At 37.9% G+C, this 26,276-nt stretch overlaps 1 protein-coding gene across 5 annotated transcripts in view; it reads left to right on the plus strand.

The window, feature by feature from the left end:
* Positions 1–370: 370 nt before the first annotated feature.
* caskb (calcium/calmodulin-dependent serine protein kinase b) overlaps positions 371–26,276 on the plus strand; it is a 110,063-nt gene continuing 84,157 nt past the window's right edge. For all 5 annotated transcript variants that reach the window (XM_062997620.1, XM_062997621.1, XM_062997623.1 and 2 more), the window contains exons 1-5: positions 371–572; positions 15,545–15,657; positions 20,454–20,559; positions 25,090–25,167; positions 25,268–25,340. In XM_062997620.1, the coding sequence (XP_062853690.1) occupies positions 514–572; positions 15,545–15,657; positions 20,454–20,559; positions 25,090–25,167; positions 25,268–25,340 (429 nt within the window). In that variant the 5' untranslated portion in view covers positions 371–513. The remainder of the gene's footprint in view (positions 573–15,544; positions 15,658–20,453; positions 20,560–25,089; positions 25,168–25,267; positions 25,341–26,276) is intronic.

The following is a 26,276-nucleotide window of genomic DNA, read 5'->3' on the forward strand; positions in this document are numbered from 1 at the left end:
CGCGCCATATCTGTAACCGGTTGGTTTAATAAATCCTACTAGCCAACAATAGTCAACCATTTTCAGCTAGCATCCTAGCTAGCTGCTTAGGCAGCGGTGGTACGGATGTTGCGACCCAATCGGTGGAACGCTGTTGTTTTTACACCAATCCCAGCATCGTTTTTGGATCTTTGTTTTAATCAGCATCGCCAGCACTGTAATTGTCGACCCGAATCAAAGGATTAGAAAGCCGGGCTGCTAGACGGGGAAGAAGAAGGTGGGGCGGAGGAGTGTCAAACCCGACCAAACGTCCACTGCAAGCAAGTGAGGCTAACTGGTTAGCCTTCTACTGGAATTTGTATGAATAAACATTTTATAAGGAATATCTGCTGCTATCCGACATATTTGTAGCCAGCATTCAAATTTTGCATCTAATTGCAAAACAAAACAAAGCGGCTTTAAACCGCTTATCAATTTTAAAAGGCTTTTTCCCGAAGAGAAGGTTAGCAAGCTATCACTAATTCTCTTTGGACCATGGCTGACGACGACGTGCTGTTTGAAGATGTATACGAGCTCTGTGAGGTGATTGGGAAGTAAGTATCTAAATAAAATATTAACCAAACCATTTAAAGTGCTTTTTGGCGTTTTGATTTTAGGCAGTTCTAGCTGAATAAACGTTTTCCTTCTTAACTTGCGTACATACATGGGCTGACGTTAATGCCTTCTATCTATCTATCTATCTATCTATCTATCTATCTATCTATCTATCTATCTATCTATCTATCTATCTATCTATCTATATATATATATATATATATATATATATATATATACACACACACACACACACACACACACACACACACACACACACACACATACATACATATAAAGTATGTATATAAAGCTATATTTATTGATTGTCTGAAATATTCATGATCCACTTCAAGAAATGGTTCGTATTGATTTCCAGACCTGCTGTAAGCTTTCCTCAACCCTTTAACATTGGTACTGACCTCAATTATTTCATTTTTCATCTTGTATGGTTCAACGTCTTGGACAGATGAAGTAAAACAGAGGGAGAACTCGCCTTTTAGACTTGCTTCTTTCCAACAGCGCCTCCATTTGTAATTTACAGGTGTGGTGTAGGGCTGGTCGATATGATTTGGATATTGCAAAATGCATGTCAGAATTTCTTCAGATATCGCAGGTACCTTTAACAGGTGTGCCCCATAATGCAATAATCACGTCTGTAATACCTTATCCTCTAGTGTTTTAAGTAAAAGACAAAAAAGATAAGATCATTTTCATCTGACTGGCCAAAAATGTCCAAACACAAAAAACAGATTTCTGGTTGTATTGACTTTTAGGTCGGTTGAATTTAAAAGGTTTTAAAAGAATTTGTGAACCTGTAAGAAGATGTGAATTAGAAATTCTCTTTGTTTTTAGTAGAGATGCATGAGCACCGATACTAGTATCGGGTATTAGCCCGATACCGCACTCATTAACTCGTACTCGCAAACGAGGCTCCGATACTAAACATCCGATACCTTGTGCCTAGTGCACGTTGCTGGCTGCGTTAACGCAGGTATTTTCAACCTGTGGGGCGGCAGTGCTTGTCTGGGGGGGGGCGCGAGTGCCTGACCGGGGGGCGCTCACACGCACGTTTAATGTTATTTAGTTCCGTTTGAAAAAAAAACAAAACTTCAAAATAGAGCTAACAGCGAAGATAACCGGTTACAAAAGCAGCGACCGCTGTTATAGGACGTGTGTGTGTCTTTAATTCTCTGTTCACAGTGTCGATACAAGTGATTCAGGAGTCGACTAATTTTAAGCGCAGCGTAAGTTTCTTTTCTCAGTCATCTCTCCGTGTTTACTGTTATAATGAATGATGCGGTTGTAAATAAACACCAAATACTACAGAACATTTTGTGTGACTCGCTTACATTGTAAAGCTCAGGCTTAATTATACTGGTTATTACCACAGAGCGGGAGCCTTTTACAATTTACCGAGGTGAACCACGAATGTATGTGCTGATAGAATCGGCTCAGATGGGATCGGACTGTATTATCCTTTTAAAGTAAATATTTCAATCAGCAGAATCGTATCGCTTGTATGATGTGCACAACGTTAATTACGTGCGTTTAATAATGAACGTTAACGTTAGCTTGTCAGAAGCTTTCTCAATGATGTCTGTGTGGTGTTTTTTTTTTTTTTTTTTTTTTTTACAATTAGTGATGGCACCCCAAGCAACTGTTCCACTGCACTATTTTACACTAAAAACTACACTATTCCATAATGCTCCAGATTGCATCATTCTAAATAGGTATCGGTATCGGCGAGTACAAAAATACATGTACTTGTACTCTTACTCGGTTGGGAAAAATTGGTATCGATGCATCCCTAGTTTTTAGTGTTCTTTTTTATCACTTACAGCCATATTACGATATCTTGGCTAAATATCTTATGTTAACTATACTGTTCAATCACTTTAAACAAAGACATTTGCACGAACACACAGTATAATTAATGGGAAGCACCAGAGTGCCAACACAAAAACTACTACAGTGTCAGTAGTGCACTCTGTGAAGAAACTTTGGCCTGTTAAACACAACTGAACAAATTACAAGCCAGGTCCTTTGGAATGGTACTTTCTTAAAACCAGCTAAATGGGAATGAAATGCTGTAAAGACAACAAATGAACAAAAGTAAAGAGACTTTTGTAGCAATGTATTAATAATATGGGGCTAATAAAAAAGTAGGTTTAAAACTATATTGTGCACTGGACATTATTGGATTATTTTCTCTGATGAAGCCCTCTTGAGACTGTTTGGGCCATCTGGAAAGATTATTGTCCGAAGAAGAAAAGGTGAGCGATACCATGAGTACTATGTCATGCCAACAGTAAAGGATCCTGAGACTATTCATGTATGGGGTTGCTTCTTATCCAAGGGAGTGGGCTCACTCACAATTTTGCCTAAGAACACTGCCATAAAAACTTCTCTCAACAACCCAGGAGCAAGTTGGTGATAAGCAGTGCTTTTTCCAGCATGATGAAGCACCATGTCATAAAGCAAAAGTGGCTTGGTGAACAAAACATTTAATTTTTTGGTTCATAAGCCAGAACACTCCCCAGACCTTAATTCCTTTGAGGACCTGTGGTCAGCACTCAAAAAGTGGGTGGACAAACAAAAACAAAATTGTGATGAACTCCAAGCACTGTTTAGGCAATAATGGGTTGACATCAGTCAAGGTTTGGCCCAGAAGCTGATGCCCAGCATACCAGGGCAAATTGTAGAGATCTTGAAATAGCATGGTCAACACTGTAAATATCGAGTCTTTGCATAAACTAGATGTATTTGTCAATAACAGTGAGAAAAAAAAAACGTATGAAATGCTTATAATTGTACCTCAGTATGCCATAGAAACATCTGAAAAAATGTTTTAAAAACACTGAAGCAACAAACTTTGCGAAAACCAACATTTTTGTCTCAAAACTTTTGGCCACGACTATATGTTCAATTCATGGCTACTGCCATGGACCACTAAAACTAATTGGTTAAACAATAATTAAAGCAGTTATGTAAAAAACAGCATTTGACATACACTGAGCTAGATTTAGGCACTTTTACCACAATCTTTACTTACAGGTAAAAACATAGATGCTGTTCCTAAGGTACCTTGATTGCATGAAAAAATTACCAGAGTCAAATCTCTACCACACATGTAATCCATCGTAGCTATGCAGTCCTGAATTGTAGTATTGGTAAGACTGGTAAGGGTTGGGTTTGTCACTAAAATAAATGAATTCCAGTTCTTTAAAGGGACAGAGAAGGTGAATGTGCTTTCTTGCACCAGACAAACCGTTGATCCACATGGCAAAACAGTTCCAGTTTTAAATTGTTATTTTATAGAACTGTGATCTAGAACTCTGCTTGCCTATCCAAATTATTTCTAACGTATTTTAGTCCATTCTGTGCTGCTTGTTTAAGAGTGGTGTTCATTATGGAGTCTGGCCATGAAGTCCTTGGGTGTTAAATGAGCTTCTTATGGTTGCTGCTAACACATTTGTGTCACATTTGCCTTCATCAGGTCATCCTGCAAGTCTATACTTACAGTATGACCTAATGAAAACAGGTTTTATCTTCATTGTCCTAATAAGAATGCTAAGGCCTTGACGAAATTTAGGGTTTTTTACATGACCAGGCAGGTTTGCTGCTGTGCCATAAGTTTGGAACTTTCTGACGATACTCCCAGTGGTGTCTCTAGGAATGTTCCAGGTCTTGGAAATCATCCTATACCCAGTAATTTTGGTGCAATGAAATGAACTCTTCTGTCTCAGCATTTGTCACAGTTCCTTAGTTTTTTTTCCTCATGGTTGCAACACATGTTAAACACATTTAACATTATACAAATTTCTGCTGTTCAGAAAAGTGAAGGTCTGTTCCTTTTCTTTATAAAAATGTAGTAAGTAAAAAATATTGTTCCAAAATTATTTTTTTGGCATGAAAAACTACTGTGCAGGTACTGTGACTGACAAAAGTATTGTCAGTACCTGCTGTACACCGAATACAACCTTAATATAGTAATACAGTTGTGTCAGAAAACTTTTTTTTTTTTTTTTTTTTTTTTTTTTTTTTTTTTTTTTTTTTTTAAATAAACTAGTTTATATTGCCTGTTTTGCAAGTACAAAACAAAACCTATGGTTACAGCATCCAAACTCTACACACAAATATCAAATGAACAGCTTTTGCGATATAACAACTGTACACTGATGTGTTAAATGGAAAACACTACTAACTTGTGTTTTTTTGAGTTTTCAGTGTGCAGGGTGCAGCGGTCTCCTGTAAAACGCTGTCATAGTATTCAGGTGTATATGTATTTTCACAAATATACAGGCTATTTATGTATATTTCGTTTATATGCACCATAAAGTAAAACAATTACAATGAGAATGTTTGTTTTTATTTACTGCTGTATATACTGTATAAACAAAAACAAACAAAAACTAGACTTAACAAAAATTAGGGTGCGTAGTGTCTTCTATTTGGGTCCGGCCACAAGATCTGATCGATTTCACAGGTGATGTCCTCTCTGGCCAGACAGTGGGGGAAGTACCGTCTGGAGTCATGCATCCACCCCTGGCAAGCTGCCTCATTAGTGTCACCACAAGCTCCATGGCCTGGAAAATCGTTGTGCTCTGGAGGGGTTGGTGATCATAACCCTTCCACTTCCATGCCTAAAAGAACAGGATTAAGGAATGGAGAGTATGCAGGCAGGTGAAGCACAACAGATCACTGGTGTTCAGTAAACCAATTGCATACCAGTGCATCCCGGTAAAAACAAACCTGGACTGCTCTGGTCCAATCACCTGGTGATGTTAAGAAAGGTAATGATGTGTTGTAGGGACCAAGAGTAGCATGATGAACACCACCATTTTGGCTAATAGCTGCACACATTTCTATGTTGCCACCACGCTGCACAGGGACACTGATGATTGCAAGGTGTCTTAATATGTTTCTTCCCCTGTGCCTTGTTTTGGCAAGGTTGAAGCCAGCTTCCCAGTGTAAAGGAACTTGTTCCACTACAGCAGCATTTAGCTCCATCACTATTCATAGCGCTTCATAGCTGCATCATGCAAACTTGATGTCTTGTCAGGAGACAACCAAGTGCAGATAACTCACTGATTGGATGTTGCTGATTGTGACAATGTCAGTAATGATGTGCTTTTGTAGTTCTTGTAAATTTATGCTATTGTTTGCTCCGACCATGTTGTTGTACTATGGTCTTTTCATGCTTTGGGGTGAATATAGTCTTCTTCCAAGGGGTAGTCTAGCAGTTCTGCAAAAATATGATGCAAATGGCTTTTCAGCATTAAATGAAATGTACAGTGGTATACATAATTAAACTCTGCCAGTTCAATAGTTATGGTATAGAGGACAGGTCTACTTACCTATTCTCATTTCTGTGAGAGTGTTCGCATGATGCTTGCTACAGTGTAGCGGCTCAGATTAGGCTGGACCCTCTGCCTGGCCTCCTGAGAACTCAACCCATGTTTGACCACATGGTCAACCAAAGTGACCTTGATCTCATCTGTGATGGTTGCTCGTCCTTTTCCTTGTCCTCCTTGTCCAGTACTGGCTTTCATTGTTGTGCAAACCAACATATGCAACATGTTGCCTCTTTTTAGGGCTCAGGCTCTGATTTACAAAGGTTTGTAGTAATTAGCCAGAATTGTTTTTACTTGTGAGAACTGGGTTTTGGGTAATTCATTGGTGGGTGTGATATTTTCATTGGCAGTGTTTTCCAAAAGAAACAAGGGATTTTCAATTTTGAATGATGTGTCTGTCTACTGTAAGGAACAATGTTTGTTTAATGTTTTGCAAAAAGTGTGTTTTAGAATTGCTAAATAATGTAAGGCAGACAACGTGCTTATGGTTTAGTGTACCTGTCATGTTTGTTTAACCTGGCTTGATGGAGGTAAATGTACTTAGGCTACATTACTGGCATGTACAGGATTATTATAACAGGTAATAAAATGGTTATGTGTCATTCACACATGCTGGCTTAACATGGGAAATCTGTGCCCTGATTTGACTCTCAGTCAGATTTGATAACTGATGCAGCTGCATGATCGTCCTGTTTACAATTAGTGTCTGGGGCTACACAAAACTACAAAAATCAAAATGTCTGCAAACTAGGCTTTCATGTATAGAAAGTACCCTAATAAAATGAACATCTGTTGTCAGATTGTTGGGTTTTTTTTCTTAGTAGTTTGTGTGTTGTTACTAGGGATGCATCAATACCATTTTTTCCCCAACCGAGTACGAGTACATGTATTTTTGCACTCGCCGATACCGATACCTATTTAGAATGATGCAATCTGGAGCATTATGGAATAGTGTAGTTTTTAGTGTAAAATAGTGCAGTGGAACAGACATCATTGAGAAAGCTTCTGACAAGCTAACGTTAACGTTTATTAATAAACGCACGTAATTAACGTTGTGCACATCATACATGCGATGCGATTCTGCTGATTGAAATATTTACTTTAAAAAGATAATACAGTCCGATCCCATCTGAGTTGATTCTATCAGCACATACATTCGTGGTTCACCTCGGTAAATCGTAAACGACTTTGAGTCGGCTCCCGCTCTGTGGTAATAACCAGTATAATTAAGCCTGAGCTTTATAAGGTAAGCGAGTCACACAAAATGTTCTGTAGTATTTGGTGTTTATTTACAACCGCAACATTCATTATAACAGTAAACACGGAGAAATGACTGAGAAAAGAAACTTACGCTGTGCTTAAAATGAGTCGACTCCTGAATCACTTGTATCGACACTGAACAGAGTATTGAACACAAACACGTCCTATAACAGCGGTCGCTGCTTTTGTAAACCGGTTATCTTCGCTGTTAGCTCTATTTTGAAGTTTTTTTTTTTTGTCAAACAGAACTAAATAACATTAAATGTGCGTGTGAGCGTGGTCAGTGAGAATAATTATATCTGTCTCCCGTGGGTGAAAAATGAATTGCTTTAGTTTTAGAAGTAAAAAAATCTCGTAATGTCACGCCCCCCGGTCAGGCACTCACGCCCCACAGGTTGAAAATCCCTGCGTTAACGCAGCAACGTGCACTAGGCACAAGGTATCGGATGTTTAGTATCGGAGCCTCGTTTGCGAGTACGAGTACGAGTTAATGAGCGCGGTATCGGGCTAATACCCGATACTAGTATCGGTACTCCTGCATCTCTAGTTGTTACTAATTCCATATTTGCTTTATGGAATTTAAAGGTGGTGAGAGTAGCCTTACTGTAATAAAGGCATTAGCTGCTGTTATGCTCAATTTGATTTATGGTCGCAAATGGCCTCTCAAAGCAATCAGCAGAGATGCAGCTCATCAATGATTTAAAATGTGAAAGCTGATACAAAAGCCAAACCATTTAGTTCAGGCTACACCTCATATATATTTCATTACTATCTAAGACTTGTCTGTATTAACAGGTTTGCATTTATCTTTTCTTTCTCATATACATCTTTGGGATGATCTGGAATGTTTGAAGTGGTCGTAAGCTAAGCCTTCTCAACCAACACCAGGAGCTTACCCCACAAATGCTTTTAATTGAATGGACACAGATTCTCACAAATTTGTATGTTTAGACACTGGTGTTAAACTACAAGGCCTGGCCTGCAGTTGTGATTTCACTTCATCCCAAAGCATTTTGATTTAGTTGGGGACAGAGCTCTGTTCAGGCATCTGCAGGGGCACAGTCATTGTTATTCACAGGAACAGGAATGAACATTTCTCAAACTGGTGCCACCATGTTGGAAGTATATAATTTATTATATATAATATTTTTCTGTATGTATATGGATGGAGAGTTGTTTGGTTGATTCGCAGACCTGCCAACATGTACGCATTTTGCGTAACGGGCACGCATTTTCACCTCCTAGTACGCTTGTACGATTCCATTTTCTAAAGTACGCATATCGTTTGATCTCGCATTTCACCAGTTTCAGTCAAGTTGTCACCAGGTTTTTACTAAAGTTGATTCCACCGCTGAGCCACAGAGATCTGCGCGTAAGCCAATCAGAGCGCTTCTTTTTCACCCAACCACCCTGCCCCGCGCTTCAGTCAGAGACCTTATTAATGATGAGACCTGCCACTGACTGCAGCATGAATGGGACTTCTCACAACGCGAATCATGGCGTCCGTTTAAGGGGGGGGGGGGGGGGGGGGGGGGTAGTCAGCGTGCTAGTGGCGATGCCCCCCTCGATGTGGAGTTGTGCGCAGGCGCAGTAGCCATAACAAGCCGAAAAATCTCGTTTTTTGTGCATTATTGAGAAAGCCGCTACAAACTGTTCATGAGGTTTTTATCAGATTTGATCAATGATGTAAAATATGTTGTTCAAATGGTAATCCGCTTTTGCCCGTTGAGCCGATAACATTGAAAAGGTAAAATTAAGACGTTGAGTTAGCCCATTAGGGGATTTGTACTCATAAAATTCTTTCAAGGTTGGCAGGTCTGGATTCGGTTGTTCAACCCTCACTAGTTGGTGGAACATTTTTGACTTAATATCTTCTGATATCCCCTGCTCCATAGAACTGTGTCCAAGAACCTTTTACTTTAGACGAAAAGTCAACATCTTGCTTGGTAGGCAGCTCACAGGACAACATCAAGCACAGCTTTACACTGGGTGAAATAAGTCTTTTTTTATTTAAACTCAAGTGGCAAGTTTGACAGATCAACTGGCAGTAAAAACCCACTGCTAAGATGGTAAAATAATAAAAAAGAGGCTTATTTGGGCCAAACAGCACCACCAGTGGACTACTAATGACTGGAGGAAGGTCCGGGTGCACTGATAAATCATATTTTGAAATCTTTAGTTGTTTGCAGTGTAAATGGTGTCAGTAAATGCAATATTGAGCCAAAGAGCCAAACACATCATTTTGCAGTGACATGTTGTATTGTCTTATTGCAGTACCTTCTCATCCTGCAACAAGACAAGAACCTGAACCACAACTTCAGGCTATGTCAGAACTAGGTGATTGGCTTCATATCATAAAATAGCCAGCAAAGTCCCTCGCTCCAGACTTAAACCCCATCAATCTGGTTTGGCATGAACTGGACAGAGCTGAGAGAAAAGCAAACTAATGTGTGAAACAATTTGAACAATATGTGATTTCTAATGTAGAAGAATTGCCTATACAGATGTCTACCCCCATCCAAGCAAAGCATTTGTGTGAAATCTTTTGTAGGCCGACATGGCATAAAGTGAAGAAGTGATTCCAATAATTTTTATTTAAATCTTTTAAATTCTCTAGCTTGACATTTTTTTTACAAATGATAAAGTTTTTATTTCAGTCAAACTGGATATTTGTTTAATTTACATTTTTATAGCCCTGCATTACTGGTTTTTAATTACCCATGTGGTGTGACTGACTAAGCAAAGAATGTGGTGATTGTGGTGTTGGTAATGCACACTGTGTAGAGCTGTGGCACTGTGTGGTTAAGGGTCGGAGTTATCATTTCCTTGCCAAGCTTCAAGGACACACTCTTAAATCACTTTTCATATTTAAATGCGGTGTAAATATCTGGTTGTAAATACCTGGAAATGATAAACTTTGATAAACAGTGAATTTGGTAAAATCTCTAAAAAGGTGTGGTGTTTAGGGCTGCATCTAACGATAATTTTTTTTATCGATTAATCTAACGATTATTTTTTATTGATTAATCTATTGATTATTTTTTTGATTAATCTAATAATTAATGTATTCATTTTTCTAAAGGGGGTTATGTGTGTGCTCAAATCAAATAATTTACCCAAAATAATGAAAAAACAGAATTCATTTTAATGTTTCAATATTTTCTCTGATCCTCTCTTAACACAAAATCTCCCATAAAATTAAAGCAAGAGCTTGTAAAATTCAGGTAAAGGAATATAGTGCAATACATTTACCAATAACAATGTAAAGTCACTTTTAGGATGAATACCACCAGTCCAAAATAAAATTGTTTTACAGTAAAAATTGGTGCAGTTTAAGTAATACTCTTTTGTCTTAAGAATCATCTGGTTGATGTTGTCAGAAAGCTCAGCAGCCATCTGGGTGAGCATGGACCTGAGTTTCTTTTGTGGAAAAAAAAGTCCTCCACACTTCTTTGCTTGACCCTTAAAAACATAAAGCAGCATATCAGAATTACAATGATAGTGGCATAATCACTACTGTGTTGTCAGATGTCTCATCAGAAAAAAAACACTAGACCTCAAATTCAAATTACTGTGACAGTTTTATTTTATCACAGCAGCTCTACCTGAAATATAGTGCTCTACCTGAAATATAGTATCAATATTCTACTTTAAAACGAGACTTCAAACCTAAAATGGTTATTCATTCTGTTGTAATGTGTAGTTAAGCTAATCACTGGTAAATGTATTTTTACACAGATAAAGTGCAAAGAAAATAAATAAAATGATTTACAGGCTGTAGTGACAGGCTGTAATGTTAGTTTAAACTGTTCTCTTCCACTAATGTGCCGTTAAAGTAAACAGAAAAAATATAAAACGGCTGAATAACAATCTTACATAACGCAAGGTTCTATATTATGTTACCGCAACAGCAACAAATTACTTTGTTAATTGTTAAATTAATTTTACTAACATGGGGTGATGAGTAGGGCTGTCGCGGTGACAGAATTTCCCCTTGCGGTATTCAGCCTGTCTCAATATCGCGGTATGCGGTTATATCGCCATTTTTTTTTTGTTTTTGAAAATTACTTAATTGATCTGGATTTTAGAGCTATATAAACAAGCTTTATTGTTAGGCTATGATTCGGTATATTATTGCTTTATAATGACAAAGATGAGACGGCTTTAAGACCAATGAAATGCGTGTTTAGGCTATTGTTAAATACAGAACAGAGCAGGGATGCGCGTCTTTTCTCTATTAAAAAAAGGTTTAAATTAGCTTCTAGCCTAGGTTAGATATACACTGTGAAACAAAAAAAAAGTGTTTAGGCTAAATATTTTAAATGCACATCTAATCAAAATATGGTAAAAAAATAGAATAAAGAATAAAGTCTGTAAGAGTTTAAACCTGCGTTATCATGCGCGCTAGACGAACCAACATGTTCACCTGGATCTGAGTGGGGTAGCGATGTTCCCCTCGGTACTAAAACTCTCTCTGATGGTGCTCGTTGCATTAATACACTGTAGATGTACTGAACCTGCATGCGACTTTAGAGATCAGAGAAAGTCTAGCCTGGTTATCGCGCCACTATTAACCATCTATTTAGTAGATATAATTAACATAACAATATATACTACATTTCAAGTTATTATTCGTTTCAATACATTTTTATTCAACGAAAAAATGCATTTAAATCATTCCAGCAAGCCAGCAAGAGAGAATCTGCAGGCTGCAATGCCATATTAACCGTCATTAAATGTTTTAGTACGCCAAGGCTGTTTGAATATAGTCTAAATTACAAGTATTTATTGAGTGTGAACTCAATTTAATCATTAATAAACTTGCCTATAATTCCTGTTGCGATTGTTTACATTTTAAAACACAAAGCCTGACACTCAGCAGCAACGCATGAGAACAGGTTGCGGGAAAATGTCGCTCCTAGCTCATTTTCATTATGAATTTATTTAACATTTATTACGCACGAATGTAAGCGTATAAAACAAGATGGACCTGCAACAATAAAAAAAAGGAGAAGAAAGAAAGAAAAAACGTGAATATCGCGGTGTTGCGGTTGTCCAGCATGCCCTGCGGTTGGCTGGTCTATACCGCGATATTTCAAAATTGCGGTTAGCGCGACAGCCCTAGTGATGAGGACAGTAGTAGTCAGTATAAAGTTGATTTTCTAACTAACATAAGCACCTTAGCTACATATGTTAATAACCCTAATATATAATGTCAGGGTAGAGAAGTAAATGTAAACAGAAGTCAAGCCGGAAAGTCTGCACACCCCTTTCACCTTTTCCACGTTTTATTACGTTACAGACTCATTCTATAACAGATAAGAGTTCTTTTTTTTGCCTCAAACATCTACATACAATTGCCAATAATTACAAAGTAATTAAAAAAAAGGGTTTAGAAAATATGCAATTTTATTTTACTAACAAAAATCTTTATTTAGGGGTTACATATCTGTACACACCCTTAGCCTAATACTTGGTTGATGCACCTTTGGCAGCAATTACAGCCTCAAAGCGTCTTGGGAAAGAAGCTATGAGCTTGGCACACTTATTTCTGGACTATTATTTTTGCCCATTCCTCTTGGCATATGCTTGCAAGCTCCATCAGGTTGGATGAGAAGTGTCGGTACACAGCCGTTTTCAGCTCCTTCCACAGATGTTTGATTGGATTCAGGTCTGGGTCACTCAAGGACATTCACAGACTTTCTCCGAAGCCACTCCTTTGTTCTCTTGGCTGTGTGCTTCGGGTCGTTGTCATGTTGGAAGTTAAACCTTCGCCCCAGTATAAGGTCCAGAGTGCTCTGGAGCAGGTTTTCTTCAAGGATCTTGGTGTATTTAGCTGCATTTATCTTTCCCTCTATCAGGACTAGTCGCCCTGGTCCCGTTGCTGAAAAACATCCCCATATCATGATGCTGCCACTGCCATGCTTCACTGTAGGGATGGTAATAGCCAGGTGATGAGCGGTGCCTTGTTTGCTTCAGACGTGACGCTTGGTATTCAGGCCAAAAAGTTCAATTTTGGTTTTATCAAACCAGAGAATCTTGTTTCTCATGGTTTGAGAGTCCTCTAGGTGCCTTTTGGCAAACTCCAAGCGGGCTGTCATGTGCCTTTTACTAAAAAGTGGCTTCCGTCTAGCCACTCTACCATAAAGGCATGATTTGTGGAGTGTTTCCTGGATTGTTGATTTTCTGATAGGTTGTCCCATCTCCACAAGGATAGGCTGGAGCTCTGTCAGAGTGACCCTTGGCTTCCTGCTCACCTCCCTGACCAAGGCCTGTCTTCCCCGATCGCTCAGTTTGGCCAGGCGGCCAGGTCTAGGAAGATTTTTGGTGGTTCCAAACTTCTTCCATTTACGAATGATGGTGGCCACTGTGCCACAGGAATTTTTCTGTACCCTTCTCCAGATCTATGCCTTGACACAATCCTGTTTCTGAGGTCTGCAGATAATTCCTTTGACTCCATGGCTTGGAGTTTGTTCTGATATGCACTGTCAACTGTGGGACCTTATATAGGCAGGTGTTGGCAATCCCCAATCATATCCAATCAATTAAATTGAGCACAGGTGGACTCCAATTAAATTGTAGAAACATCTCAAGCAGTTTGTATATTAACTCTTTCCCTTTACTTTAGCCACTTTCTCTGCTATAAATTGTGAATGTTTTGTGCCTTTTATTTATTTCTTTGTTTTTGTATTTTCAGCTGTTGCTTCCCTTTGTTTGTTTGTGCTTTATAGCCACATAATTGTTCTACCTTAGTTAAGCATCCTGCAAATGTAACAGTATCTGCTGGGTCAAAAATACGCATACTACACAGCAACTATTTGGATTTACACTGATCAGCCATAACATTAAAACCACCTCCTTGTTTCTACACTCACTGTCCATTTTATTAGCTCCACCTACCATATAGAAGCACTTTGTAGTTCTACAATTACTGACTGTAGTCCATCTGTTTCTCTGCATGCTTTTTTTTAGCCTGCGTTCACTATGTTCCTTAATGGTCAGGTATTATTTAGGTGGTGGATGATTCTCAGCACTGCAGTGACAATGACGTGGTGGTGTGTTAGTGTGTGTTGTGCTGGTATGAGTGGATCAGTCAAAGCAGCACTGCTGGAGTTTTTAAATACCTTGTCCACTCACTGTTCACTCTATTAGACACTTCTATTTAGTTGGTCCACCTTGCTGATGTAAAGTCAGAGACGGCTGCTTATCTATTGCTGCTGTTTGAGTTGTCATCTACTAGACCTTCATCACTGGTCGCAGGACGCTGCCCGCGGGGCGCTCTTGGCTGGATATTTTTGGTCTAGCAGTGACTGTGAGGTGTTTAAAAACTCCATCAGCATTGCTGTATCTTATTCACTCATACCAGCCCAACACACACTAACACACCACCACCATGTCTGTCACTACCATGCTGAGAATGATCCACCACCCAAATAATACCTTTAATAAAATGGACAGTGGGTGTAGAAACAAGCAGGTGGTTTTAATGTTATGGCTGATCGGTGTATGTATATAGATATAGCCATCTGCATGCTTATGACACTACTCTGGATGGAACTTGACCACTTGGCAGAACTAGTGGAGTTAAAATAAACTTTTTCTTAATATTTTTTATAGTGTTAAAAACACGACTTTGGTAAGGTCATACTAAAAGCTTTATTTTGGCTCAATTTTACCATTTAAAAATACAGTTTTATTATTCGCATATGTAATGGTCATGGTCCTTTTTCTTTGTCTGTGTAATTACTACATGTAAGCATAGAAATACAAGGTGGATTCCAACTCCAAAAATCCTTACAGTTTTAGTCAGTGTAGCTAGATGATAGGCTATTTAAATTCCATTTTTCAAACAAGTGCTATCATACAGTGTCATAACAATGTTGGTTGCCTTGGAAAACCTAAATTAGTTCACATTAGCTAACAATAACCATTAGCTTTCATTAGCTAACTCAATGGAAAATAAAAAAGCCGAAAACCAAAAATCAAAGAAGGGGTGGGTCACTTTTGCATTGCCCCTGATTGCAGCAATTAACTTGATGGTCAGACTTGTGGCCAATTTTGTCTGCTGCAGGCACTGCCAATTTTGTCTGCTGCAGGCACTGCCAGTTGTGCCTGCTAGGGGGCGCTTAGCTGACCGGTAGCAGAGCTGAGATTAGAATTCTAAGAGATACAACTTTTGACCATCAGTACAAATTTGATTGGAAAATAGACCACTGTTTCATGTACCTTGTACTTCTGGACCATTGTTTTTTATGCTGACATATTTATGAGATTCATGGAGTGATGTCATGTAGTGGCTTTACAAGGCCAGAGTGGTTTTAGCACAGCAGTGAATAATTTTCTGTGTTTCTCAGGGGGCCTTTTAGTGTGGTGCGAAGATGCATCAACAGAGACACAGGGCAGCAGTTTGCTGTGAAGATTGTGGATGTAGCCAGCTTCACCTCCAGCCCTGGACTTAGCACTGAAGGTAATTTATTTGTTTTTCATTTATTCATGCACTTTTTCTAGAATAGTATAGTTTTTGTGCCATGGCATGTGGTGAGGACATGTTTAGGGATGAATTCTCTGCAAGTTTTAATGTATGTGTTTTTGTGTGTATGCACATGTGTGCCATAGTGTCCTGGGTAGTGCCATGCTGTGCTGGCACAGCTCTGGGCTTTGGCTACAACTCTTTGCCATCTGTGAGTGTGTGTTTGCAGCCACTTTTGATCATTTGATGCCTATAGCTTTTGAGTGTGGTGAACGATGTCCTGGCATCCTAACCTTTATTTATTTATTTTGTTTCCCCCACTTTGCACATAATTTCTGGATGCTTAATTTCTATGTGCACTCTGGCGATCTCTATTTGCCAAACAATGCTTTTGCAATGCCTTTGCTGGCCTGAAGACATGTGAGCAGCCTGGCCGCATCTTGTAGATGAATTCTTTGTATTCTTCTACCATTTATGCTGGTTTCCTGGGCAGACGCTCTGACAAGGCGAAAAATCCCTATTTGGCCAGTGCCCCCTTACACAAAGCCAGTTGTGTCTGTCATTCGTACAGACAGAATTGTGGCTGGAGTTGGCTATCGTACTAGACCACTGTGCCACTTGACAATTTATATTTGAATTTTGTTTTATATAAACAGTGTAAAAATACATACATAGATGAGCCAAAAAATAAGGACATCCAATATGCTGTCAGAACAGCTCTGGCCTGTAGAGACATGGACTCAAAAAAAGACATCTAAAATAGTCCTGTTGTGTCTTGTACCAGGGCAATACCAGCAGGTCCTTCAACCTATCCTGTATGGAGGTAAATATGTAGCAAAAGTTTTGCACCTGTGAAAACGAAATCTGTAAAATTTGTACCTGTAAAAAAAAAAATCTGTAACTGTGAAAAAGATTTGTACCTGTAAAAAATACATTTGTAACTGTAAAAAAAATCTGTAAAATTTTTATCTGTAAAAATAAAATCTGTAACTGTAAAAAAGATTTGTACCTGTAAAAAATAAATTTGTACTTTTATTTTCGATGTGAGAATAAAAACATTGCAGCACAGTTTCAAATCTGCCCGCCACGAGTTTTGCAACAAATATCTCGTCAGCGTGCTGCAAAACTGATCTGTACCTGTAGCTGCAGGGGCGGGGCGCAGGGGGCGGGACTACTGGGGAGATAGACGTAATTACCGACCAATCAAAAGAGTTTGTTTTTAGAGCAGCAAGAAGCGTGTCAATCACAAAGTTTCAGTGTAGTTGGATCAGAACATCATAACTCACGTTATAACCTCCTTATTAGTGTTGCTGTGGGTATTTTGTTGGATGTTGCCTGCGTGTTGTCTGCTAGTTAATGTGTTAATGCGTTTAACCCTGCTAGTTTTATAGTGGACATAATGGTCACTCGGCCTGACATTCGAGTTTCTTTCATCTCGTTCTCGGCTAATAAACATTCAAAAGCGAATAAACCTTCACGAACTGACTCTGCAGTAAACAAAGCACAAACTACAATCTAATATGTTTTTAAAAGTCTTTCTGTTTATTTTTAACTAACTCTATTTCGTGATTGTGAGCTTCATCTGCCTTGAAAAGCCAAGGGAGCCTCACAAAGTGCATAAAACCCGATTATAGTTCTGTATTACCTAGTGACATGTACCATTCACCACAACTGTATTAAGTCCTACAGTACCGGTACAGTCAAATACATATCGTGTAAAATAAATCTAAACGTACATTTTAATGTAATAAGCAATGTAAATTGCAATGAAAAATTTCTATATTTCATTCTTTATTATTATACTCATGCTGTAGGACTTTGTATGATTTATCACTGCTGTAAGACTTATGTAAAATAGTGAGTAGTGCAAGTGACATGGTAACTACTACAACCTTTTTTGTATAAAAATGTACGTTTCTATATTATATTTCTACGTTTATATTTTATTCTTTATTACTATACCCACACTGTAAAGCTTTTTTTCTGTAATTTAGGGGTAGTAGGTGGTGCATGTCACTACATTGCTTATTACATTAAAATGTACGTTTAGATTTATTTTACACGATATGTATTTGACTGTACCGGTACTGTAGGACTTAATACAGTTGTGGTGAATGGTACATGTCATTAGGTAATACATGACATGTATTACTTATAACCGGGTTTTATGCACTTTTGAGAGGCTCCCTTGGCTTTTTAAAAACATATTAGATTGTAGTTTGTGCTTTGTTTACTGCAGAGTCAGTTCGTGCAGGTTTATTCGCTTTTGAATGTATTAGCCGAGAACGAGAAGAAAGAAACTCTGTTTCTTGTCAGGCCGAGTGACCATTATGTCCACTATAAAACTAGCAGGGTTAAACGCATTAACACATTAACTAGCAGACAACACGAAGGCAACATCCAACATAATACCCACAGCAACACTAATAAGGAGGTTATAACGTGAGTTATGATGTTCTGATCCAACTACACTGAAACTTTGTGATTGACACGCTTCTTGCTGCTCTAAAAACAAACTCTTTTGATTGGTCGGTAATTACGTCTATCTCCCCAGTAGTCCCGCCCCCTGTGCCCCTAAGCCCCGCAGCTACAGGTACAGATCAGTTTTGCAGCCCGCTGACTTGAGATATTTGTTGCAAAACTCGTGGTGGGCAGATTTGAAACTGTGCTGTAGTGTTTTTATTCTCACATCGAAAATAAAAGTACAAATTAATTTTTTACAGGTACAAATTTTTTTTACAGTTACAGATTTATTTTTTACAGGTACAAATCTTTTTTACAGTTACAGATTTTATTTTTACAGATAAAAATTTTACAGATTTTTTTTTACAGTTACAAATGTATTTTTTACAGGTACAAATCTTTTTCACAGTTACAGATTTTTTTTTTACAGGTACAAATTTTACAGATTTCGTTTTCACAGGTGCAAAACTTTTGCTACATATTTACCTCCATAATCCTGGTGCTACCTCTTCTGCAAGTGAACAATACACTTGTGTAGGGCTGCACCTAATGATTATTTTTTTTGATTAATCTAATAACTAATTTATTGATTTCATCTAAAGGGTGTGTGCTCAAATAAAATAATTTATCTAAAATAATGAAAAAAATAATTTTAATGTTCAATATTTTTTTTGTTCTCTTAACACAATGCACTTTCAGGGCATTATTCTGCAAAACAAATACCTGCGTTAAAAGGTACCTTTATTGTAATGTCAAAGATAAAATCTCCCATAAAATTAAAGCAAGAGCTTGTAAAATTCCAGAAATGTAGTGTGATACATTTAACAACAACGTAAAGTCACTTTTATGATGCACTCAGCACATAGAATTTCACAGATGTAGTTTTGTTATTTAAGTATCCTAGATCAGCTATTAGACAACTATTTTTCATTACTTATGTTAACATTAGTCTTTACTAGTGTACGGTTTTTGCATCTACATAATAGATGTGTTTTTTTTCCTATAACAAAAGTGAATATTTCTGCTTGATTATGGGAGGCATTTGTAAGCATTTGTCTCTTACTTCAGTCAGTGCATTTCTTTTATTTCTTATAAACTTACTACCCAACAGTAACAGTAGATTTTTCTGTCTTTCATCCTCCTGCTGCCCACACATCCGTCCATAATCAGTGCCATCTCACATATTGATTTAAACCATTAACAAAGTCTGTATGTTGGCCTTGAAACACTTGTTTGGTGTTGTTTTTACCATTATTTAAAGATATCTGATATCATGCATCTGTGTGATAAACACAAATGCCTTTGTCTGAATTTTGATAAATAACTACTAGATAGAAGAACATAGCACAAAATGAGTGGAGCACCTCCAGGTCACTCAGGTCTTGACGTCACAAAGCACCCCCATACAATTGCACTAAGTCCGCTATGTTTGACTACTGATATAGTGTACGTTATTAAGTTCTGTATTTGCTTTTCTACAGACATAGTGAGACCCCTGTTTTCTGAACATTGAGGTCATCCAGATTTTTTTTGTTCATTTAATTATATTTTTGCAAATTTTAGACCTATAAGATTGGTTAGCAGTGGTTGTTAACTTAGTACTCTTCCATATATCTAAGTTCTGCTTAGTTGCATTTATGTTGTGGAGTCAAAACATTTGTTAATTCACTGATTAACCAAAAACAAATTAATTTTAAGCATGATGAATGTGTCACACAATGCATCTACAGCTACTTTTTGGTGCAATTAACTATCTCAACTTCATTTAACAAGAGCAGGAGAGGTACTATGTCACAAAAATTACACCATGTACTAAATATGCAGTAAATTACTTATTATTAATTAATACATTAGGTTCAAAATAGCAACCTGACCATTAATAGTGTGGGTTGAGAGACAGCTCTTATCTTATTGACATCTTACTAAGCATCCCATGTAGAGAGCTTCCTTTTGTGAACAATTTAAAAATGATGTGACAAAATGCCATCTCTCTTAATCCTGTGATCTCTGTAACGCTGCGTTTTAGCTTTAAATCCATCAGCGTGTGAATAAATCAAAATGCATCCTTGCTCCCTCTAGCGTTTCTTCGGGGTAAAGCAGAGTGACGTCAGCCTGTCTAGCACAACAGAACAGTAGTGTTGAGAGTAATAGGGGTCTGCAGTGCAGACATACAATATGAAGCCCACTCAGCACCATACACTCGTACTGAGACATCATATTAACTGCTTGTTGATAAATCTTCTTGCATAAAGGTGATGTAGTGTGGAAGCTTGTTGCATAAGCTTGGTATTGTTTTATAAATGTTAATAAGTGCCCTTTTGTTTTTGTAGATCTAAAGCGAGAAGCTAGTATTTGTCACATGCTGAAGCATCCTCACATTGTAGAGCTTTTGGAAACCTACAGCTCAGATGGAATGCTCTACATGGTTTTTGAGTTGTAAGTGTGTGCTTTTTTTCTGTCCTAATTAGGGGTGTAACGATACACTTTGCTCACAATTCGATTCACGATGCTGAGTTCACGATTCGATTTTCTCACGATATTTTAAACAAATGTGAATGAAGAAAATGATTTTATTTTTTCTGAAGTGTAAACAGTGCAAAACAATGCACATTTTCTTGTAAATTTTTTTAAACGAAAAAAACGTCAGTCCCCTGCAATTAAAGGTAATTACCAAGAACAGAGGTTTAACATTGTAAACACTGTAAACAAAATGCTCTATTGTGTTATATTATATCTTGTGAGTGAATTTTTTTTTCTAAAGCATAACAGTGTACTTTTTCTTTAATATAAAAATAAACATAATAACCTCTGCAAAAAGAACAAAAAATGAGCTTGAAATGATGCTACTGCAACAAAATGTGCTACTGTAACAGTACTGTACTGTAACCTACTAACAGGTTTACCAAATTTAAGTTACGTATCGCCATCTTAAATTGAAAATTAAAGTAATCAAACAAGCTCACTGAGCTTAGCTGAGTTTTTAAACACTCCAGGCTCAGCCTACTTTCATAACCTAGGATACTGACATGTTTCTACTGACATGTTTCACTTTTAGGCAAAAGCTGAGATCTTTGAGCACTTACCATGGCTCCTGCTGCTGAAAAAACTCGTTCACTTGGCGCCCTCTTGTGTTAAAACAATGCAATTTAATTAAATGCCATAAATAACAGAACGCACGTGTGCAATCGTGGATCTCCACGATGCACATCGCTACATTTTTGCATCGCGATGCATCGTGAAACGATGTATCGTTACACCCCTAGTCCTAATCTTTTAAAAACTAAGTGAATTCTTAAAATTCTTGCAGCCATTGTTTACCTATTACAACTATAACCTTGGGCAGAACATTTCATATTAGCTACTTATCACAAATCGACTTCTCATACATTCCCTTAGCGTCAATGCATTTGCCCGCAGAAGCTGAGCGTCTATTCACTGTAATGGAACCGTTTTTTCATTGCTTCAAAACTCGCCGGTCATTGGATAAATGCCACGATTTTGTCCCGCCCCCGGATGCTGAGCGTCTCTGGGGGTGAATGGAGCTGTGGGCGGGTCTGGACGCTGAGCTTCTGCAAGATGATTGGAGGATCAGTCGAAAGGCTGAATCCCGTTTTGATTGACAGCTATTTTGATATCTACACCTTCACTTAATCACTGGGAGCTTCAGTCCCATTGTGGATTTTGCGAGTGAAGTCGAAAGACAAACTGCAACCCATTTCAGGCCATTTTCTTGAAAAGGAACGGAGGGCAAAGAGGGGCGAGAGGCGAACAAATAAAGCGGCTTGCTTGCCATGAGGTGTGATCTGTGTCTGCAGAGGAAGAGATCCTGGCTTAAGGGAAATGGCAAGATGTGGCTGCCAGGACCCAACACAGTGCTTTGGCTCCTGCTTTGCATAGACAGGAGGTTGGAGAGGCCCAACCTCAGGCATTGGCTTAGGGTGACTTGACTCATCATGAATAAAACAAACAACAAAACAAAAGAAGTGATAAACCAAGGCACCAACTATTGGAATCATAACACCGGAAGTTCCTTTGTCAAAAAAAAAAAATCTTTTGCTATTCATTAAGGAATACTCGGAATAGTTAAAAACCGTCAGGTAATTAAGATCCGGACATTGAATGTGCCAAAAAAGCCCAGATGAAAAATCATCTTTGCACCACAGAATGGGCTGGAATACAAATTAAAACATAATTCCATCTTTGTCTAAACAGCAGCAAAGGATTTATCCGTAACAAAGAAATTAGAAGGCACGGAAGTGTAATTATATACACCCCCAAACCTTGGTGTAATTACCAAACCCTCTCAGATTTTTATATTCCCATTTTCTCCCAATTTAGCGTAGTCAATTTGTCTTCCGCTGCTGAGGATCCCCGATTTTCTTGCAGTTGAGGAGGGTATATTGCTGCTCACGCCTCCTCCGACCCTTTTCCACCCATGCACTCTGCACAGGTACCTCTATCCGCCGATCAGGGTCCTTACACAGCGTTTGAAGACCCAGCCCACATATTCCCATCATGTAGGCTTGATTTATAAGTTAAAAAACTTATAAATGCCAAAAACATATGCCTCGTACATGATTGAACCAACATATACCTACACCCAGAACATGGAGCATACTCGGCCATAGACTTAACAATAACAATGACCAGAAGTTATTTTTGTCATCTTGTGCAAAGTATGGGATGACCTGTGCGGCAATGACCACTTTCCAATAAAAGTGACTTTGGCTACAACAGTAAACCAACATGCGAAACAAAAACAGCAACTTAAAAAATCAAGCTGGCCTCAGAAAAACTCAATTAAACCAGGATACCACAGCCCCAATGAAATGATTTACAAACACACTTAAAAAAATAGCTGAACAAACCATACCAAGAACAGCCACAAAAATCTCGAAACCCCACAATCTGTGATTCAATGAAGAATGCAAAGATGCTTGCAGCCAAATACACTTTACTAAATTTCCCACCAGAGAACACAAACCTGTAGAATAATAAAACAAACAAACAAACCTAGAAAGACTTAATTTGGGGGAAAAAACATCACCAATAAGGTGTCTACCAGAATTTCAAGAGCTAATAAAAATTACGGTAAAAAGACAACCCAAATTTCTCTTAGTACACAGTAAGCCCTATACCAAACATATCACAACAGAGGAATTCATAATAACTATTAACAAATTACACAACACAAAATTCAATATTCACTTTGATTTTTAAAACTCCTTCCTCCACTGCAACATAGGATGAGGCAGTAGTCATCCCCCTCCCCAAACCAGAAAAGGATCACAAGGATCTGAAGAACTACTGTCCAATGACAGTCAAAAACTATGGAGAGGTAAACCAACGGTCAGTCTGGTTTCTAGACAACATTATAAAAAAAAGGAGTACGATAGATTACCTCACCATGATAAAATCATATATTAGAGATGAATTCCTAAACAAACAACACATAATTGCAGTATTCTTCAATTTGGAGAAACCCTGTGACACCACCTGGAGAAATGGCATCTTAGACAACATGCAACAAATGGGACTATGTGCATTTATCCATATACGTATACTAAAATAAACATATTAGCAAACACAAAATGGGGTGCAAACTTTACACTGCCAAAACAACAATAAAACAATGGTACAATCTTGACTAGAACAAAATCCACCATCAAGGACTAAGACTAGCATTAGGAGCACATAGAACATCACCAGTAAATAGCCTATATGAAGAAGTACACAAAACAGCTAGCAATACAATATGCCATAAAACTTAAAGGTAATGAACTAAACCCAGCCCAACACTCCATCTACAACCCCAAATCAGAAAAAGTTGGGACAGCATGGAAAATGCAAATAAAATAAAAATGCAGTGTTCCTTACTTTTACTTTTATTTGATTGCAGACAGTTTAAACCCAAGATATTTCATGTTTTGTCTGCTCAACTTCATTTCATTTGTTAATATGCTGTACCTCCATTCCTGCATTTCAAACCTGCAACACATTCCAAAAAAGTTGGATGAGCAAAGATGGCCAGAGGATCTCCAATTTGTCAACAAATGAGTGAGAAAATTATTGAAAAAACAATGTACCTCAAAGAAAGACTGGAAGGGATTTGCATATTTCTCCCTCTACAGTGCATAATATCATTAAGCGATTTAAGGAATCAGGAGGAATTTCAGTGCGTAAAGGTCAAGGGCGCAAGCTTAAGCTGAATGCCCGTGATCTTTGATCATCACTGCATCAAGAACCGCCACTCAACAATAGCTGATATAACCACATGGGCAAGGGATTACTTTGGCAAACCATTGACAAGCACTACAATACGGAGTTACATGCACAAATGCCACTTAAAACTTTACTGTGCAAAAAAGAAGCCTTATGTTAACCATGTCCAGAAGCGGCATCGACTTCTCTGGGCTCTGAGGCATCTAGGATGGACCATCACACGATGGAAACATGTATTGTGGTCAGATGAATCAGCATTCCAGGTCTTTTTTGGAAAAAATGGACACCATGTGCTCCGGACCAAAGACGAAAAAGACCGTCCAGACGAAAAAGACCGTCCAGACAACAAAACAAAGCAGAACCACATGCCGCACACATTACAAAGGCATGGCTTACAAAGAAGAGGGTACGGTTACTGGACTGGCCTGCCTGTCCCCAGTAGAGAATGTGTGTAGAATTTTGAAACGAAAAATGCTTCTTACGACGTGTTTGCTGGAAGAATGGGCCAAAATAAAAGCTGAAACACTAAATCGCTTGGTATCCTTGGTGCCAAAACGTCTTTTAAGTGTGGTGAAAAGGAATGTCAGCATTACAATGTGGTAAATGCTTTACTGTCTCAACTGGAAATAATGTGAAATTTGTTTATACAGGGTTCTTTAGTTTAGTCTTCATTAGTTTATGCTAAATTCATGTGTTATATCTTTGTTCTTTTGTTTTATTTTTCTCTTTGCTTCTTTCATGTAGTATGGATGGAGCAGATCTTTGTTTTGAAATTGTGAAGCGTGCAGATGCGGGTTTTGTCTACAGTGAGGCCGTGGCCAGGTACCCCGCCTTCTTTCACTTCATTCACTAGATATTCATTCACATCACCCAAAGCTCTGCATAGGTTATGATCTCGCTTGTCATCTTTCACTGTCCTCAGCCACTACATGCGTCAGATACTGGAAGCCCTGCGTTACTGCCATGACAACAATGTCATTCACAGAGATGTCAAGGTAAGACTATATGTATGATTTAGTAATTCCTGCACATCCAGCATGATGTCATTTGGTTTCACTAAATCCTGTTACTTTTTGACCAGTAGAATAATAAAAAAGTAAACTTATTATTAGGATATTAATTTACAGAAGTAGTGAATTTGTAAAAGCAAGCACTTTATTAGGTACACCTATCTGGTATGCACAGTTGTCCATTGTTTTATAAGCTACACCTACCATAAGGACGAACTTTGCATGTATATGAGTACTGTCTGTCATGTGTGGCTTTGTACTAGTGGTGTTAATAATTACTAACAAAGAAGTCATTGTTTAAATAATGCTGTTTGTTAAAAAGGTTTTTTACATTGTTTTAATTCTATAAATTGTAGTGCCGATTTGTAATGACTGACTGTAAAGAGAGGAGACATATCCTCTGAAAGGATCATAAACATAGCACATTGTACAATTTGTTTTGCACAATTACACAACATATAGTACTGTGCAAAAGAAATGCTATGAAGTAAGAATGCTTTCAAAAATAGTTGAAAAGTGTTAATAGTTTATTTTTGTCAGTTAACAAAATGCAGTCAATGAACAAAAGATAAATCTAAATAAATCAATTAGGGATGCATCGATACCATTTGTATTTGTACAAGTACATGTATTTTTGTACTCACCGATACCTATTTAGAATGATGCAATCTGGAGCATTATGGAATAGTGTAGTTTTTAGTGTAAAATAGTGCAGTGGAACAGTTGCTTGGGTTGCCATCACTAATTGTAAAAAAAAAAAAAAAAAAAAAAAAAAAAAAAAAAAAAAAACACCGCACAGACATCATTGAGAAAGCTTTTGACAAGCTAACGTTAACGTTCATTAATAAAAGCATGTAATTAACGTTGTGCACATCATACATGCGATGCGATTCTGCTGATTGAAATATTTACTTTAAAAAG

Source organism: Trichomycterus rosablanca, chromosome 6 (assembly GCF_030014385.1).
Source record: "Trichomycterus rosablanca isolate fTriRos1 chromosome 6, fTriRos1.hap1, whole genome shotgun sequence".
Classification (NCBI taxonomy): domain Eukaryota; kingdom Metazoa; phylum Chordata; class Actinopteri; order Siluriformes; family Trichomycteridae; genus Trichomycterus; species Trichomycterus rosablanca.